Genomic DNA, 19,526 nt, shown 5'->3' with positions numbered 1-19,526 from the left:
TTTTTAAATAGGTCCAACAGTATGCATTTATAGTGATCAAAGCTGAGCTGATAACAAAGCTTTAAATCATCTGTACAGTCATACAGTTAGGACATTACTATCAATTTAGATAGAGACATGTCAAAAGTTCTGATCAGTCAAGGTCTGGGGATTCAGACCACTGATTGATAGAAAGCTCAGAGAGGAGCTTAGTTTTAAGATACATAGTTCTCTCCTTGGCTAGTTGCTCTCTTCAACTCTCTACAGGTGTTGGGTTTAATCATAAGAGTCCATTTCTGTAGTGGAACACTGAATTTGCAGTGAGCTGAGGTTTTGCTGAGCTGTTCTGGCTTGCTTTAGAAATTGGTGGGTTATCTACCAACCTAGACACTGGCAGATCAATATTGAAAATGGGGATGTTGAGTTCCCTATTAGAATGGAGCAGTGGATCAAGCATGCATTACGCTGTTCCATTCATTTTTTATAGGAGCAGCTGAAAACAGCAGAAAATTGTATCAATAGGGGATACCCATTTTGAGTTCACACTCATCTGAAAGGGCATATCAAGGAAATGTAAAAAGATGTGTGATTACTGCATTTTAAGCTTTTAATGATAATAACATTTTTTTTTTTTTTTTTGGCTATAGGTACTTTTAACTTTTTAAGTTAAAAATATAGCCTTTTTTAGGAGAATCATAGAGAGTAGACAAGTGATCAGGCGGCAATCACTGAATCCAGAAAATGGTCTTTTATTGTTAACACTAATCAAACATTCGTGGGAGACATAAAAGAGGCAGCGGTGTTCCACAATCGACGGCCTGTTTCGTGCAACTGGTGCTTCTACTGGCCTGATGCGCCAGTTGAGCAAAACGGGCTGTTGCCTGTGGAACGCCGCTGCCTCTTTCATGTCTCGCACAAATGTTTGATCGGTGTTAACAATAAAAGACCATTTTTTATAAGAATGGTTGCAAATAGTGTTCATGGACATTATTTGTGGCCATCATTATAAAATAATGTCTGTTATTTTAAAAACATTTTATACCCTAAAAAGACATTGTGGGAACATAGCCTTACAGTGATTTTTGTTACATTTAGTTTGATGCATTGAATTAAGTTCAATTCATCTAATACCAACTACTGCTTCTACTCTCTCCTATATAAAGTGAACATTTTGACAAAAGCAATTCTAGGTGGACACTCAACATTGGCACTTAACACTAAAAAGTAAGGATGGTATGAACCGAGTTCGGTTCGGGTTCGTATGAACCCGAACTCTCGGCAATGATTCCCGCTGTCAGACAGCGGGAATCCGATGCCGAGCGTTCGGGTTCATACGAACCCGAACCTCGGCGGGTTCAGACCATCCCTACTAAAAAGGTTTAGATAAAATAAATAAATACATAAATAATTTAAATTCTTACCTTCTCCCCTTTAGCACCTGCTCCACCCTAGGAAATGGAAAAAAAATGTTAATTTAAGAAATGAACCAATTTATACTACTAAAAGTTTTTTGCAGCGGTACACTTACTGGTTGTCCTTTTGGGCCAGGTGGACCCTGACAAAGAAAGCAAAATGCATTTTATTTAGATCAATTTGTGACAATTTGTAATTATTAAGCAAAGTCATGGGGGCTGGTTGCTATTTAAGAATATTGAGGGCTCCCTTTTTTACTAGTAGATATCGTATGCAAATAAAGGCCCTATTATACAAAGCGATTATCATCCGCATTCGGACGACATTGCCCGTTATGGTCAATAATCTCTTAGTATAATAGAACATGTTGAATCTTCAACGGTGAGGAGAGCAGTGATATTCTGCAGTAGCTCCGTGTAATAGCGCCACCAGCGAGCGGGCAACAAGGAGCAAGCAAGCGCTGATCTCCATGTAATAAGGGCTTAAGAATGTAACAGTAATGTTCAAGTTCTTTTCACACTGCCTCAGTAGTGGTTGTTTACTGATTGCACTATAAGGCTATGTTCACACTACGTGAGTGCCAAAGCAATTACGGCCATTGTTGCCAATTTGCAACAGCGGCCATGATTACTACGGTACTTACGTAGTGCTGCATCTAAGGGAATCCCTAGCGGCGCCACAAGAAACTGACGTGTCAGTTTTCTGTGGCCGCTATTCACTGAATAGCGGCCGCAGAAAACCCTATCAGTTCACACAATGGTGTGCAGCGGGGAATTCGGATGCGGCCACGCACGGATGCGCCCGCATCCAAATTCAGCGACAGTGAAGATCATCCAGCCGGTCTCTGACTCCTGTGACATAGCCAGATCTTGGAACGGCCAGTGTCTTACAACGTGTGAACATAGCCAGTGGCTTTGTGCACAATACGTACTTTTTTATGAAAAGAACAGCTGTTATTTTCAATTAAAACAATGGCGATTTTTTTCACAATGCAATGATTTGCATTGAAGTCAATGAAGTCACAATGTATTGAACAACGGCTGTTGTTTGGCTATGGTTGTCGAAATAATGTTCATGTCAATTATTTCTAGCCGTTGTCCATAGACTTCAATGCAATTTTTCATTTAAAACAATGGCCGTTGTTTGATATTCAAAACAAGTGGCGTTTATATGTAATGGGAAAATAGCCTTAAAGTAAGGTATACACTGAGGAATCCACTTCTAGGTATATATTGGATGGACATTACAAGAGACTGTGTGAAAAGGGCCTTCCAACACTTTGCATCAGTTCTATAAATAAGAAGCAGCTACTCTGTATATATTTATATCATGTGTAATGGATAAATTACTTGTCATGATTTCAACTCATCAGTATAGGAAATATTTACAATTTAAAATAAATCAATCATTGGTAGATGACAGGAACAGGAAAAGAGCAATAATGGCTGTTCATTTGGAAACCACATTTTGTCAAATAATTATGTTTAGTGTGTTAATATGGGATCATTGATACACAAAGCTACAGCCCAAGACTACTGAGTGATACATTGCTGACTGCCAAATATTAAGTAAAGATGTGCTTTCAACAAATGGACCACTATTACTTGCTCTGTATCTTACACTAGCAGATTGTACTGTATAAACAAATGAACACAAATTGTAACTATTTGTGGGTCATATTAGCTCAATCACAAGTTCCATGCTTCTGTTTAGCACTTATATAAATATACATTTCACAGTGTGATTTAGGCTAGGAACACTGGAATGCCATTATAGATAATTGGTTGATTTAACCTTTCCTTGTTGGTAGACATAACAATACCTGTCTACTGCTTCACTCTGAACGTGCGCCATATTGGGAAACTAAGTGATACACAAGATGGCCCCCCTGATAACAGGGTATCCTAAATCAATCACAGTAATCAGCAGTGATATGGAAGGAATAAAGTCCTCCTATATTAAAACAAATGTACCATCAGTACATTTGCTTCAAGTTTTGCAGATAGATAGAACAGCGCCAGAGCGGGGAAGCCGATGCCGCTGTCCTTTTTTGAACTGCCGCACTAGACCCACATAGATTAAAGAAGAAGTCCGGGGTCAGACTTTTTTTCAATAGGAGGTGGTTAAACATAATAATATGCACCTATCGCCATAGCTCCAGCGCAGGGGTGCGTTGTCCCCCGATCTAGTTGCCGATTTCCTGGCCACTTTCTGGTCTGAGCGGGGACCTGGGTTAGGGACATGTCAGCCCCACTCAGCCACTGTCTGGCAGAGCGTCTGACACGTCCCGACCCTGGCCCTGCTCAGACCACAAAGCAGCCAGGTGACAGAGGACCCCTGCGCTGGAGCTGGGGAGGTAGGCGCATGTTGTTATGTTCAGCCACCTCCTCCCGGCTCTTTTGAAAAAAATGTCTGACCCCAAACTTCTTATTCAACTTTGATGCTTTGATGTAGACCTCTACTTAAAGAACTAAACCCATAATAAGCCTAATTGTGTGTCAAACTGCTAGGACCCCCACCAATCCTGAGAATGGGGGGAAATTCTGAAATGCTTGGAAGATTCAAAGAAAATGGTAGAAACATTGACTGTGCATGCGTGTTGTGCTCCGTTCATTCCAGGGGACATTTTACCTCCTCTTGATTGTTGCAGTCAAAGCACTAGGGCCCCACCAATCTGCTTATCACCTATTCTATTGACGCGGATCAACTTCTTAAAACAGGAATTTCTTCAATAGCAAAGTTTACATGGCATGACAAGTCCATGGTGTTCTTACATAGTCTGATAGATGAAATTTTACCTTTTTAGCGCATAAAATGGCATTGCCTGATTGCACCTCATTAAAAAAAAACTTCTCATGGGAAGCACCAGTTTAAAAAAGAATATAGTGCCTCACACATTCATTGCCTCCAGTTACATAGCTACATAGTTTCATTTACTCCTTGTCTCAATCTCTAGAGTCAGGATACGTGACTTCCATTTGCATAAAACATTATTAGGATTAAAATCTCTGGACAAGAATATTTCTTCCTGTCTCATGTTATCTATCCAGCATTGTTTATGTGACCTATAATAAAACCTGAAATTTCCACTAGTGTCCTGAAGAGCAGTGGGTGACATCAAGAAACACTTAGAACACAGTTTGTATATCTGGAATGGATATACACATTGCACATTGTGTTACCACCACTTCCTTGTTCTACTATTTAAAATAGAATTATCACCTCCTGTCCTTAAGGGTTCTCTGAACAATCCCAAAAAGAGGCAGCCTGATAAACAACACTTCAAGACAAGATGTGTAAATGTGTCATTTTTAGAATCATTAAGTCTAGCCAAACATGGGTGTAAGAATGGTCTATGTGTCATATTTGATATATTACTCTTTCCGAGGAAGTGGGAGAAGTCGTACACATTCCTTTGTTTTACCTTTCAAAAGGGCAAAACATGTTGTAGGACAGTATCTGAGAAGTGCTATTTCTTTTTGGTTATCAGTCTTAAAGATCTCAATTCACAATTTACATGTCTATGAAATGATAACGTATCACAGCTCCTGTTGGCTAAACAATAATTCATGACAATATGCCAGGTGTGCAGACTATCTCAAGAGTGGAGACTGCAGGCAGCAGCTTTCCCAAGTCTAGGATCTCGAGTTGCACTAGTGGGACAAAAGGGCCACACAATGGACAGTAGATCATGCAAGCTGTCAACCAGACGAAATGTGTCCAATCTTGAGATTGTAACCTGTTATGCTGCGTTTACACGTAACGATTATTGTGCGAATTTGCGCGATAACGATCAAATTTGAACGATAATCTTCTGTGTAAACGCAGCCAACGATCAAACGACCAGCGAGAAATCATTCATTTTGATCTTTGAACATGTTCTCAAATCGTCTTTGATCGTTCACAAAAAATTTGCAGATCGTTTCGTGTGAACAGTCATTCGCCAATTTAACCAATGTGTGAGATAGGCTTAAGCGATCGCGAAACGATCGCAAAACAAATTTTCCGTACGATATATCATAGAGTCTAAACGCTGATCGTTATGAAAAAAAATCGTTACTCCGACATCGTTAATCGTACGATCGGGCGAATTATCGTTCCGTGTAAACGTAGCATTAGAGTCATTGATCCAATCAATTCAAAAAGTTTCATACACTGAAATGAATTACTCAAAGCTGACAAGAGAAGTGATGACTGTGATACTATGTAAAGCAGTCAAGGTAAGATGTGAACATTTGGTATAGATTGGCCCTGACCATCAGGTTTTAGAAACAGCTTTCAATCCATGAGAGATGAAAACTGATTCTATTATCCAACATTTCCTTTTGTTTTTAAACTTAGTCTTTATAACGTTCATCTCATGAATGCCAAGTCTAGATACAGGTTTTTAGATCTATAGTAGGGATATACAGTAGATAAAACATGGAGTTTTTGCAGACAGCTGATATCTGATAAGTTGATAAGTTAATACAGTCTAAAGTAATCCTATGGGCTACGTTGACATGACTTTTTTCTTTCCATTGTTCATTTTTTAAAATTACTTCTGTTATTTTGCATTATGGGTGCCCCGGGATTTAAAATGGGTGTGGTTCTTTTTTTATCAGCCATTACGGCTGATAATCACTTTGAGTAATAAAAGGCAATGATCAGCCGATGTGCACATAGTCGACTGATCTTTGTCTTGTAACGTCTCTCAACATGTTGAAAGACGAACAACAATAGCAATGATCTACTGCAACAGGAGCTCCACAGAAGCAGGCGAGCGCTGACAGCTTGCTCCCGGAGATCACCCTATGTAATAGGGGCTTAGGAATAATGTCCGTTTTTTGCAAAAAAAGTCTGTGAGTAATGGTCAGGAACAATAATTTGACATCCTTGCAAACAATGTCCGTTATTTAATACACTATGGGGGAGATTTATCAAACTGGTGTAAAGTAGAATTGTCTTAGTTGCCCCTAGCAACCAGATTCCACTTTTCATTCCTCACAGACTCTTAGAAAAATGAAAGGTGTAATCTGATTGGTTGCTAGGGGCAACTAAGGCCGTCATTCCATTGACTTCAATGCATTCCCTTGACTTCAATTACAATTTGGTAATAACAGACGTTATTTTAAAAAAAGAAAAAGCAGACTCCTTTTCTCTTTTTTTACTCAGTGTGAACATAGCCATGGGCAAGAATATTGCTCATAGAAATGTATACGCCAGACTGAATGAAGCACCAGACCTGTCTATTCCATGTTCAGTTCATTAATTTCAGCTAAAACAATGTAAGTTTTAGGCTATGTTCACACTATGTAAAAGTACGGCCGTTGTTGCAATGGCCGTATTTTGTGCTGTGTGGACATAGCCTTATCTTCTGTGGGATCCCGGCCGGAGCGTATACGCATTGCATACGCTCTGGCCGGGATCCCGTACGGGGCCGCAAATAACTGACATGTCAGTTTTTTGTGACCGCAATTCAATGAATTACGCCCGTAGGAACCCAGGTCAGTTCACACGATGAAGCGAGGGGCTCCGACCGCTTGCTTCATCGTGTGCTGTGGGAGGTTCTGATGTGGGCGCACGCTGATGCACCCGCATCAGAACACTACAGCCAGAAAGATCATCCGGCCGGTACTACAGTACCGGCGGGATGATCCGGGCAGAGACTGGCTGTTCCTTACGTAGTGTGAACATAGCCTAAATTGACAACTTTCTCTCATGCTCCCTGACAACATAATAATGAAACCTTTCTAACAAATATGGCCTGTCCAAAATGGGCGGCAGAATGAATAAGGGTGGGTTCAGACTGAGGAATTCTCGCGGATAAATTCCGTGGAATTCCATCGCCTGTATGCGCTCACGGCCACGCCCCTCTCCGCCCGTGCCATAAACACCATTCAATGCATAGGCAGATTCCGCCGAAAGAATTGACACGTCAATTCTTTCGGCGGAATGCGGAATCAGCCGGCCCATAGAATGGTGTCTATGGAGCTGGCGGAAAGGCATGCGGCCGTGCGCGGGTACAGCTGACGGAATTCCGCAGAATATATCCGCGAGAATTCCTCAGTGTGAACCCATCCTAGGCATGGAAACAAACACCTCATTTTAACCCCATCAATTCTACCTGGCCTGTATCTTCACTGAAGAGGTGTTTCCGCAATTTTGCTCCTCACTGCCTTTTGCTCTTAGATACTGATGGTGGATATATTTTATACTGACCAATTATTAGGGTGGCTGTCCTCATAAAACACCTTAGCAGATCCTGTAAATACTGTTTCGTCTTTAATACAGAGTCCGCTATGTGTTAATGGCTTTGTTTGAAGCTGAATGGACAGACTTGCAGAGGTGTCTGGGAACAGAATGATTTCATTTACAGCTGTTAACTGAACCTGGGTTATAAAAGCCCACAATCCTCATAAATGGCGAAATCTGGGCCATTTGAATTGTTATTAGAGGACCCTGAGAGCACCACGCTGTAAAGAAATTACAGCCCCAAATATGGATTATAATGGAAATTTTATGTGCTTAGGACAGATTCATTAAAGGGACCATTACTAGAGGAATTTGAGCGCAATAATTATTTATTGTGCGACCGGAACAGTGACATCATCCCAGCAGTGGGAGTCTTCATGCAATATATATCACACAGGGCACTTAATGCTAACCAGAACCACAATATGGAAATACAGATTTGTGGTAATAATAGGTCATTACCATTACACAATGTATAGGGCCTTTTAGTATATTGGTTCTTAGGGCGGGTTATTAGGTGTCACACATGGAAAACATTTTTCAGGAAATTTTGATAAAAAAAACTAAGTACATCTGTAAATCAGATGTATTTTATATTCTTGCATAGGTACCGTAACTGTGGACTCACTCATAATATTATGGTGAGAGATCACTATGGATTACCCATTTGATGCAATTGTCAAATTATACAGCTAATGTTTTTAGGGAAAAAAAAGTAAATTTTTCACTAATCCTGGATAATCACTTTAAATTGTTAAAATATAGAACAATTTAACAAAACTTCAAAAACGAGGATGAACGTAGACATATTGGATCTTGCTAAATTTCAAAATTCGAAATAGCAGAATTGCCACCAAACAACAACAATAACAATTTGTATGTACTGTATATAGCGCTAACAGTTTCCACAGCACTTTACAATAGTTGCCGGCCTGTTCAAATTCTAGACAGTCTATAAAAAATGAGGTCATTTGGGGTCCTCACGATAGCTGTGAAGGCTGTGTGCCACACATGACATTCTAAACTGGCCCATAATGACCTCATTTTTCATGAACTGTCAGTGAAAAATAACAGAAAGGTCAGCACCTATGACCAAAGTAAAAAAGTAGAGGGCACATAAGGCTATACAACTATTACTTTATATTGTCAGAATTACCAAACCAATTATTATATTTATAGCTTTGTTGGCACAAATCTATACAGGAAAGTTTGTCTGTGGGGACGATGGCATATGGTCTATAATTCAATACTTAAATTGAGCTCTAGTGTATGCTGCACTGTACCAGTCTTTACCCATACTATATGTACCATACTGTTTGCCACCTGTAATTGATGTACTGTACTGCTATCTGTACTACATGTACAGATCTTTATTTGTTCTATACTGCTATATCGTTTACATATATAATATTACAGGCTATCTGCATTAAGAGTACTTTACTGCTTTCTACATTCACTACATGAATTATAGAGCTCTCTACATCCGTAAATACTCTAAACTCCTCTCTACCTGTGTTACATGCTCTGTACTGCTTTCTTCTTGTGACACATATACTGCTCTCAGTCTATGCTACATGCTCTGTGCTGCTCTCTACCAGTGTTACATGTTCTGTGCTGCTCTCTACCAGTTACATGCTCTATGCTGCTCTCTACATGCACTCTACTGCTCTCTACCAGTGTTACATGCTCTATGCTGCTCTTTACATGCACTCTACTGCTCTCTACCAGTGTTACATGCACTGTATTGCCATCTACCTGTACTGTATATAGAATACTGTACTATGGTACAAACTACTGTATAGCATCTGCTTGTACTACTGTACAGGTACAGGACTTTATTTCTTTTAATTATCTTCTTATTTATTAACATTTCATTTTTTTTTCACTCTTAGGCTATGTTTACACTACGTATAAGTACGGCCGTTGTTGCCATCGGTAACAACGGCCGTACTTTGTGCAGAGTGTAACATAGCCTATACAGCTATGGGATCCCGTCCGGAGCGGGTACATATCGTATGCGCTCCGACCAGGGTCCTGCACGGGGCGGCAAATAACTGACATGTAGGAAACACTGTCAGTTCACACAGTAAAGCGAGCGGCTCCGGCCGCTCGCTTCACTGTGTGCTATGGGAAACTCTGATGTGGGTGCGCGCTGATGCTCCCGCATCAGAGCTCTGCGGCCATGTGAACATAACCTAATATTTTATTTTGACATTTTGAGTCTTATAGAGTTATATTATGTTACAATATTTTCAAGGTGATCTTTCTGGAATGAATATTGTAACTTTAGATACCACTCAAAATACACAGGGGTGTTCTATTCTTCTTAAATCAACAATTTTTACAGACTTACCATGTCACCCTTTTCCCCTTTTTGCCCAGGATGACCCTATAATGTGAAGAACATAAAATAATGAGTAGGTGGCATGGGGAAATATATGGCTTGTAACACAATCTTTCACAACAACTAACTCTACAATTACAAATACATGTAACTTAGTGAGATGGGGGTATTACTTTGTGCAGATCTCATAGTCACCGGGTGGTATAGCCCTTAATAATGAGTTTGTTTATTTTACCCTCACTCAATTGGCTAGAATACAATTGGCGTCCTGTGTGCTCTCTTGCTGACCTTGTCACTTGAGTTATTAGTACTGAGTTATGCAGCTTATTTATGGAGTGACAACATATAGCTGAGAGCTGCACAAAAGGTATAAAATGCTTTGTTAACATCACAAGAAGGGCAATAAATATTGACCAGGACTGACCTGCCATGTACCCAGGAGGTGTTAGATGAAATGTTTCTCTTTTGTATGCATCATTTCTAACTCCATGCAAAGTGTCAAGCATTAAGATGCAAAAACATTAGTACACCATATATAATACTGCAAGACGAGACCTGGTCTGCCTAGAAGCAGCCATGCAAATGGTTCCGACTCTGCTATGCAAGATGGTTAGAATTGTTCTCAACAAACAACTCGGAGAACACAAGATGCCACAGTCATGGTGCTAATTCTAGAGAGGAATTTCATACTCACTAAGCGACCCCATTACACAAGTGACATTTTTTGGATACCCAATACTTGCAGCAATAACCTTGGGGGTATATTTCCATCATAAAAGTTACTGTAGAAAGGTGGGAAGTTTGGGAAAAGGATTTCCCACAAACTAGGGCTATTGCTGCCCCAAATGACTAGTATCAGATTCTCCATATACTAGCTAAGCAGTTAGTCACTTACAGGCTTGCCGTCTAATCCTATTGGGCCCTGAAATACAAATAAAAGATAAGTATGAACACTTAACAATCTCACCATTTATGTGCCATATACATGGGAGTTGTTCTGTGTACCCAGAAGATGTCACATAAGCATTATTGCTGAATATTAACCCAAAAACAACCACATTCATGAACTCATAACCTGTGCTGAACAAAGTGCCAATGACATTACCATTGGAATTACAAGATAACAGTTTTAATACATTACATTTAAAGGGCTTGTCAGAATTACAAAATAGAGTTTTTTTTTTGGTTTTTTTTCAAGAAACAGTGCTATTCTTGTCCATAGGATTTGTTGTCTGGTATTGGTATTGTATTGTACAACTACTGAAAAACTGCAATCGTAACTCAGCCATTCACAAATGTGCCACTAATTTTGAAAAAGCAACTGTTTTCTTTTCTAAACTTGTCATAGGGTTGAGTTATATGTTTTTTTTTTTACTGCAAAAAACATACTGCTCCGACAGCATGCAACAGAACACACTGGGGTGACTTCTGTTGCCACTGAGTTTCATTGTTGGAAGAAATAAAAAATCACAAGTCTGGTCACAGTCATGCATTTGCAATGTACATCAGTGGCATGCAGCCTTTGGTGGGTTGCCATTGTGAGGAATAGCATAGCAACATTCCATACAACAGATAAAAGGAATACCAACTTATGCCAACTCAACAGAGGCAGTCTTTAGGCTTCAGTCAGTCAGTGGGGGCTTATGTATAAGTGTCATCTAAGGTATATCACCTTCATCTGTATATAGTTTTTTTCCCCCACAAAAAAAGCCTGTATACAGAAGTACTGTACACTGCTTTTTCAGCAGCAACAGGGTAAAACTACATACTGTTGGTGTACAGTTGTATCTTGTGGTAGCAATAGGTTAAAATAAAACTCTTTTTAATGAGATTTTTAAAGCTTAGCAATGAGTAATACATAAAAAACACAACAAATAAATAAATTAAAGAGCATAAGAATGAAATAACACATTCAGTTACTTAAGTAATGTATTAAACTGTGATCATTCTCAATGAAAATGGTGAAACCAATGGCCAGCACATTAAGGTGTTACCTCAAGCAAATAAAGTTGGCTTAATTTTTTCTCTCTCAATGCAACCATGCAATCATAACAATGAATCTATCAGGAGTTATGTAGAGTTATGTAAAAATACATATAAAACGCTAATGCTGTTCATATCAACCACTCGAGGTTAGAAAACTTGAGCAAGTATTGAATCTGTTGCCATGTGTGAAATAAGATATGTTCCTACTGCACAATATTTCCTTGAAAAATTAAGAAGTCACATCAGCTTCATGTTTGTGCCGTTATAACATGGGAAATGTCAATCATTTATTAGTTAATATTAATAAATTTGAAAAGATATCCTGAAGATGTCATTTCTGTATTCAGTATTTATAGCTTGCTCATACCTCAGAGGCCTTAAATGCACTTTAACCCCTTAGTGATAGTTGATTTAAGTCATAAAAAAAAAATGTCTAATTTGTTTTATTGTATTAATTCTGACTTAAGTAATAACTTACGGGGAATCCAGGAAAACCTCTTGTTCCAGGCTGGCCCTGTAAATAGAAGTGAGATATTAGGCTATATCCAATCCAACTGAATTACATTACACCTTGTAAATTTTGTCTTTGATTGAATCATAGGTTCATAAATTTTACAGATTTGATGCCGAGCTGATATTTAGAAAAGCTAACTGTTATATATACAAAGCATTACTATTACCCCCTGTAATATGGTCCAGAGCAGCATTCACAATTCTGTGACATTTACAGCTGAAATCTCCTCATTCCTCTCTGGTATACAGTATATGTTTATACTGTATCTCCGAAAATTAATACGAACACATCATGATAAGGATATGTTAAAACAATTGTAAAATAAATACATCTACACTACTAATATAAATTGTGGTCATTTGCAGCATTTTACGTATGTTACACATCTCTTTCTGTGGATGGGGTGTTCTTTCTGAGTAAACATTCTGTCCAATAGTTATTAAAATGCCGTCAGCCTGATTACTTGCCGAATCTATTTATTATTGTTACTGTTGTTAACCTTTATTCCATGGACTGCAGTAAACACTAGCAGCATCCCCCATGAAGAAGACAGGGCTAATGGCTCACAGGCTGTGTATACATTTCTGTTAGTAATCCTCATTAGAACCATTTGTCATGCATTAACTGCTCTTAAATGCTGAATTCAAGGCAAATGGTGGGAGATCAAATCACGGGGAGGAGGATCCTTCTATGTACTTGGCAAACATTCCAATACCAAACTCCATTCCATATAATAGTTTCTATTGACAACTTAAAGGGGGTTTCCCTTTATCATTTCTATGTAAATGATAAACTGGTGATGATCTGACTGCTGGGACCAACATCAAACATGAGAAAAGGGGTCTAGAGTGTTCCTGTCTGGGGAGAACAGTTGACTAAACTTCTGTCCCTCGGCTCAAGCTTTGACTCTCAACCACAACTACTTCTCCCTGCAGATTTTTTGCTTGTCCTTACTAGAAAACAATAGACCTCAACACCAGCACGGCACAGTTTGGCCCTACCAGGTTCAAAGGTGCCACTACTAGGCATACGCCAACATCACCTCTAAAGCAAATTAACACATTTAAAACCAGCAGAAAGTTTATCAATAAGCTACATGACAGAAAAAGAGGCATCACTATGAGCAAACCAGATTTGTTTTAGAGCTCTTGCTCTATCCATGTTTTCCAGGCATTTTCAGGGCTTTTTCCTCAGCACTTAGCCGGCAGCCTGAGGGATAGGAGTGAAGATCAGTTTTGCTTCGTACAAAGCTAAACTAATCTGGATCGCTCATCTTTGGACATGTGTCAGGAACAGTTTGACTTGGCTATGTAATAATAAGGGGGCTCTAGTTATTTTTTCCCACCCCTGTATTCTCTCTGGCAGCCCCACATTGATTAAACAGAGCAGCATAGTCATCCTTGCAGCAAGCATTTCATTTTACTGCAGTGCCACCAAAGTTCTCATACTAAACTCCCATTGAAATCAATGTGCTATCCATGTACAACAAAATGTTTTCCATGTACTCTTATATTCTTATATACTTATATTCCCTCTTTCTTTTTTTTTGATAATAGGTGAGGAATCCCCTTTAAATAAACTCAGAATCCCCTAGTAAAGTGTTCAAGAATGGCTTTCTAAACCAGTCAACCCCTTTAAGGATGTTTACTGAAGCTATTTGAGTCTTCCATGTATTATATGTCATTATCCCTATTTTCAGGACTCCCTCAAGAAGGATTCAAGGCTCTACTGTTAATAAATACAAGGAGAAAAAAAAAACCTGGACCCAATTTTGACTAGATTTGCCCTAGTTCTTCATGAGTTCCATGTTGTGATAATGACAGCACAGTATGCTTGTTCCTTTGAGCTTCTTACTTAAAGTATGACTTCATCTGCGTTTCAGAGTATCTTAAGCCATTTTCTCCTGTTAGCATTTACACTCATCTAAACCCTCTTTTCAGAGATTCCCGAAAACTGATTTTTCCAAATAATGAGTCACAGAAAATTACTATATAGTCAACCATATATCTAAAACAGAATTTCAATATGATATACTGTATCTACTAGGTCTGATGTATTTATACTGTATTAACCTCCCTGAGTACATACTGATATCTAAATAAAATTAATAGCTGCTGGTCCAGGCTGGCCTGCAGCCAAAAACAACATATAAATCTTCAATTTACTACCAATATAATTTCTATTCTATTCTAAACTGACATACAGTAAATCACATAATAAATAAAGATCTGATGGTTCCTACACAAAATATGCTAAATGATCATGTTTGCAAGACCCACGGCACTGGAGGAAGCCAGGGAAGAACTGTAAACTATTCTTATTTTCCTGCTTAGGTAGAAAGTGCATGCCTTAATAAAGCATGGAACAACTTATTGTCCTTAGGTTCAACTGCACGGAAGCTTCACTAACAGGCCTGAAAGTGTGGAGGGCTTCCTCTGGGATTTGCTGCCGACTGTTCACAATACAAGCATTATTCACACAGGTTTGCAAACTAATATCTTAATGGTCTTGTGTCTTGCCCTTGAGGCAGTTGTATTTTCTGTCACATCTCCAAGAGAGAACAGCCCGATCCAATTATGGAACGCATATTTTGTGATTTCAAGTTAGATATTATGTCTAAGGAGCACTATGGAAAGCATTATACATAAGACTCCTTACTAAGCACGATTAAAGATATAAGTCTAACATTACGACAAAATATATTGATAAGTCCTTATACTGCATGTTTAATGTGTTGTATCCTGTATGGAGGGCTAGCTCTTAAAAGCCCAACTTCTGAAGTTCCTATGGACCACTGTTGCCCTTGACAAAACTTCCTTCCTTGCACTCGGACAGTTAGCTTTGTCTAGTGGATTTTGCATTAATCCCAAAACCAGTCCACACCAACTCCGGCATATTTGTTACTTGTTAAATAGTTACAATTGGGATGTGGGCATTGATGTGGATGGTTATTTGTATTAAGGAGAAACAATCTTTGAAACTCGTTTTCATGCACCACCCCCTCAGACCCCACAAAGTTTAACACCTTGAATGAAGTTATTAGGAAGGGTGGGATTAGACATCTTGTATTACTACACATGTAACACTATTTCAAAACCAGATGTTGTCTCTAGTCTGGCTGTCTGAGACTCCTACTTGTGATTCCATGATGACGTAGGATTTCATGATTCCAATAGAACTGGCTCATGAGAACAAAGAAACGAGCACTTACCAAGTAGCGTGAAGTCTTTTCTTTATTCCATAACTTCGTTCATAACAAAACCTGCTGGGAGAGGGAGCATGGTCTCAGGGTCCACCGCAACGCACGTTTCGTGTTGCAGTAACACTTTGTCAAACTGAACTTCAGCTTGACAAAGTGTTATGGCAACACGAAACATGCATCGCGGTGGACGCTGAGACCATGCTCCCTCTCCCAGCAGGTTTTGTTTTGAACCAAGTTATGGGATAAAGAAAAGACTTCAAGCTACTTGGTGAATGGTCGTCTCTTTGTTCTCATTAATGTGCTGGATTTATGTATGGTTTTAGATGCGAGCACCACGTAAGCGTTTCAGCAGTGTCCAAGCTACCGATTTGCAGGTATAGATATTACCTCTGGGTTCAGTAGTGCCGGATCTTATACTGTTTTCCTTGTCTTTTTTATGTGATTGCAGATTTGGGTAGATCAATGCACCTCACAGGAACAACCACTCGCACCTTGTTTAGAGTATAGGGACTCTTTCATATGGCTGTAGTGCATCAGTATTTATAAGCAAAGATGAGCAGTGGGTCCGAAAAATAAAGTATGTGCAATTAATTCCACTATAATTTTTTTCTTTGTCTTTGCTCTACTCCTAATTTTGGCTTACAAATACTGATATAAAACTGACTAAAGCTGTTTATTAAGTAATAAAATCATGTTTTCTTACTATGTTTGAGTTTAAGAGGCTTTGCTGAGCTGCAGCATTCATGACCTCTCCCTCCTCCACCCCTCCATGTTCTACATGGGTCATATACAAGGGTCACTGCTCAAAGCCAAACCCTGTACATCAATCATGCAGGTTAGGGAAGTGTGGTACCGGGGGGGGGGGGGGGGGGGGGGGGGGGGGGGGGGGGGGGGATGGGGGGGTTGGGGTATGGGCTGGGGAGGCATGCATGCTGTTAATTTCTTAACTGTTCAGACTTTTAGTCAGAGACAGGTACATTTTGGCTTGTCTTCCTATCAGCCATGTCTGCAGATTTTAGCATGATATAGAAGAAACAGATTCACTTCAAGTTATGTTAGGAGTACAACTTTATAGAGAAAGCGGAGAGAAGATGTTGCATTACAGGACTCTACTGGTCCCCTTTTCAAGCATTTGAACTATATACGGAAATTAGAAGCATGCCAATTACTGATAAAGAATTGCAAATGAGAAAACTCTTGTTGGTGCTTGGTGTAGTAATGCTTTGCAGAACCTAGAGACTTACAGGAGGGCCACGGGGTCCTATAACAGACATGCCCAGTTCCCCTGGGGCTCCCTGCAGAAAGACAGCAGACAGAAAGAATAGGAATGAGACAACACAGAAGAGCAGACAGTCAAGTAACATAAAGAGGGCAGAGAATAGTAATAAGTAGATACAGGGAGAAAACACAGAGTAATTAAGATTGTGACTTGGTTTTCATGAGATTAGTTTTCTCTCTTTAAGAAAATGAACATGTGAAAGACCATTGTAATAAGTGGCCTTGAATATATACTAATAGATTTTATGTAGCATCCAGTTCACCTAATCTAGTGAATGAGAAACTTTCCATGATACAATATTAGTAAGGCTGTGCTCCATTTACAAGTGTGAAAAGTCTTATAGAAAGGCTGAAAAATTCCTTGCTGTTGCCCTGCACCTCCGCACATCCATCGACAGACTAAGGCTCTATTAGTCTTTGAGGCAACCACCAAATTTTTTTCATGAACAAAACACAAACCCGATGCAAAGCTGCATATCTCTTTAGACTACAGATAACTAGCAATATTTCAGTCTACAGCCATTATATTGGCTCAGTATAATGTCCCCTTAACAGTGTTCTTTTGGCAAGAATTTACTATCATACTAACAAATAAGACCTATGATGTGCTATACCATTTATCTGCACTCCAATGGAAAGAGCCCCAGAAGGTTTGTAGAGCATCGCACGGAATGTCCGTATGATTGGGTGACAATGCTAAACTAGCAGAGAACACAGATTCTTTCATAGACCCCGTGGCAACATGTGCACAATACAAACTATCACAGTCAATCTGAACATCTGACAGTATTTCCATGGGATGTAAGCTAATGCTTGCTCAATGGCAGTCAATGACAGGGGTCACATCTGTAATCTCTCATACATTTTCATTCTGGCACTTAGAAACCTGAAAACAGAACTGGCTGTATATAAAGGGAAGCATTCCATAGACTGAGCAGGGAAGACATCATCAGGATGTGGTTTCACAGATTTATCATCTAAGACAAACCATACTGCTTTAGAATGAAGTGCAAGCAATAAAAGTCTGGATCTGAACACACTAAAGGCACAGGATTAGGAGAAACCAGTTTATCGTAAATGCAATTTTCTTTTACATTACTAATTACATGGATCATTGGTTTTATTTAGATTTAGTCTACATATAAAGTTCAATAACAGTGTTTTAATAATCTTATGGTTGAACATGAGCTACATCTACATATAGACATAGACAGTAGAGAACCTCTGTACATTGACATTACATGAGTCCTTTACTTTCCAAAAGAGAATCAGCTCAGAGCAAAGTGTCCCTACTCCCTATATACCCTATATACCAGCTCCATGTGTGCAACCACCAGAATAGCAAGATTAGCAGCTGCTATGGGGTCAAGCAACTAAGAGGAACTATCTCCACTCATGGTGATAACTGTGGATTGTCTTTATGGCGCTCTATGTTTATTCCTTATATCCGTGGTAAACTCCCTTTTGCTTTTCTAGTACATCCTGTCTCTACTAGTCCTGTAGACAGGAGGATACACTTTCATTCCAAGGGTTGTAGATTTATAAGCTGATGGACTGCTCAATGGTCTATTAATCTGTGCATATAGCTGTGTGTGCTGTATATATGATCTATGTTGATTGTATGCAGTTCTACATACAGGAGTTGCCACTAGGTGCCCCTCTTGTTCTAAGAATCAGGAGGCAATAATGCAATAGGCTGCGGAACAGAAAGAAAAGGCTACTTTGTGATGAAAACTATATAGAGTGCAGATGTTAGTTTACACCAAGGGAGAGCCTAAAGCTAACTGAGGTGTGTGTGAATTCGGTGCTGTGCTGCACCTGCCGTACGAGAGAGTGTGTGAGAGGAGACCGCCTTTGGAGGGTCAGTGAGAAGTGTTGTTGGCCTGTATATTGCATGTAGGGTAACAGCTCTTGAGGTTGTCTTGTATTACTGGTGTTTGATGGTAAAATCCAACCAACAGAAACACCTGCATAGAGTTTGGATATTGTTTGTCTGTTTGTTAAGGTTACCTCTGACATGCTTATTAGCTCTAGTGTGAATGTCTTAGGTACGGAGTTTAGATTTTAACGCCCACTAGGGACAAGGACTGATGTGAGTGATCATCTCTGTACAATGCCGCTGGTGATGTAGGTGCTATATAAGCAGACAAACCGTTTACAGTTGTATAGATTTTATCAAGAAAATTATGTTGAATGGCAAGACTAAACTTTAGTACACTACTGTATCCAGCCATGTTATTCAAAGCAATTTGTCTGTATGTTCTACTAGCTTATAAGGGTACTGTAGAATTAGTGTTCTGCCCCTAGCTAGACCTTCATCTACATGAGCACCAATGGGTCAATGTATATTTAATATGGTGCTTATTGCGTTTGTTATACAAGAGAGAAGTCATTTGTAGGCTTAATTGACCTCTAAGTAAGGATGTAAGTTTATATATAGCCAGATCTGGTAGTTGGAAGATACAGCTGCACAATAACTCTAAGCCAAGTCCTTTCAATGAAAACCAAAAAACATTTACATGTTTGTAGACTGTTTACCATTTCCTAAATGTGTCAACACATGTTAGTGTTCAGTG

General features: G+C 39.3%; 1 protein-coding gene across 1 annotated transcript in view; it reads right to left on the bottom strand.

The window, feature by feature from the left end:
* Positions 1-19,526, bottom strand: part of COL13A1 (collagen type XIII alpha 1 chain) — a 192,153-nt gene that overhangs the window by 76,049 nt on the left and 96,578 nt on the right. Inside the window, exons 8-13 of the mRNA XM_069981851.1 lie at positions 16,917-16,967; positions 12,435-12,470; positions 10,866-10,892; positions 9,980-10,015; positions 1,508-1,534; positions 1,401-1,427 (exon numbers count right to left, since the gene is read on the bottom strand). Coding sequence (XP_069837952.1) covers positions 1,401-1,427; positions 1,508-1,534; positions 9,980-10,015; positions 10,866-10,892; positions 12,435-12,470; positions 16,917-16,967 — 204 coding nt within the window. The remainder of the gene's footprint in view (positions 1-1,400; positions 1,428-1,507; positions 1,535-9,979; positions 10,016-10,865; positions 10,893-12,434; positions 12,471-16,916; positions 16,968-19,526) is intronic.

Source organism: Dendropsophus ebraccatus, chromosome 8 (assembly GCF_027789765.1).
Source record: "Dendropsophus ebraccatus isolate aDenEbr1 chromosome 8, aDenEbr1.pat, whole genome shotgun sequence".
NCBI classification, from domain to species: Eukaryota; Metazoa; Chordata; class Amphibia; order Anura; family Hylidae; genus Dendropsophus; species Dendropsophus ebraccatus.
Note: the sequence above shows the minus strand (reverse complement) of the source record. Positions and strands in the feature narration are given on the sequence as shown.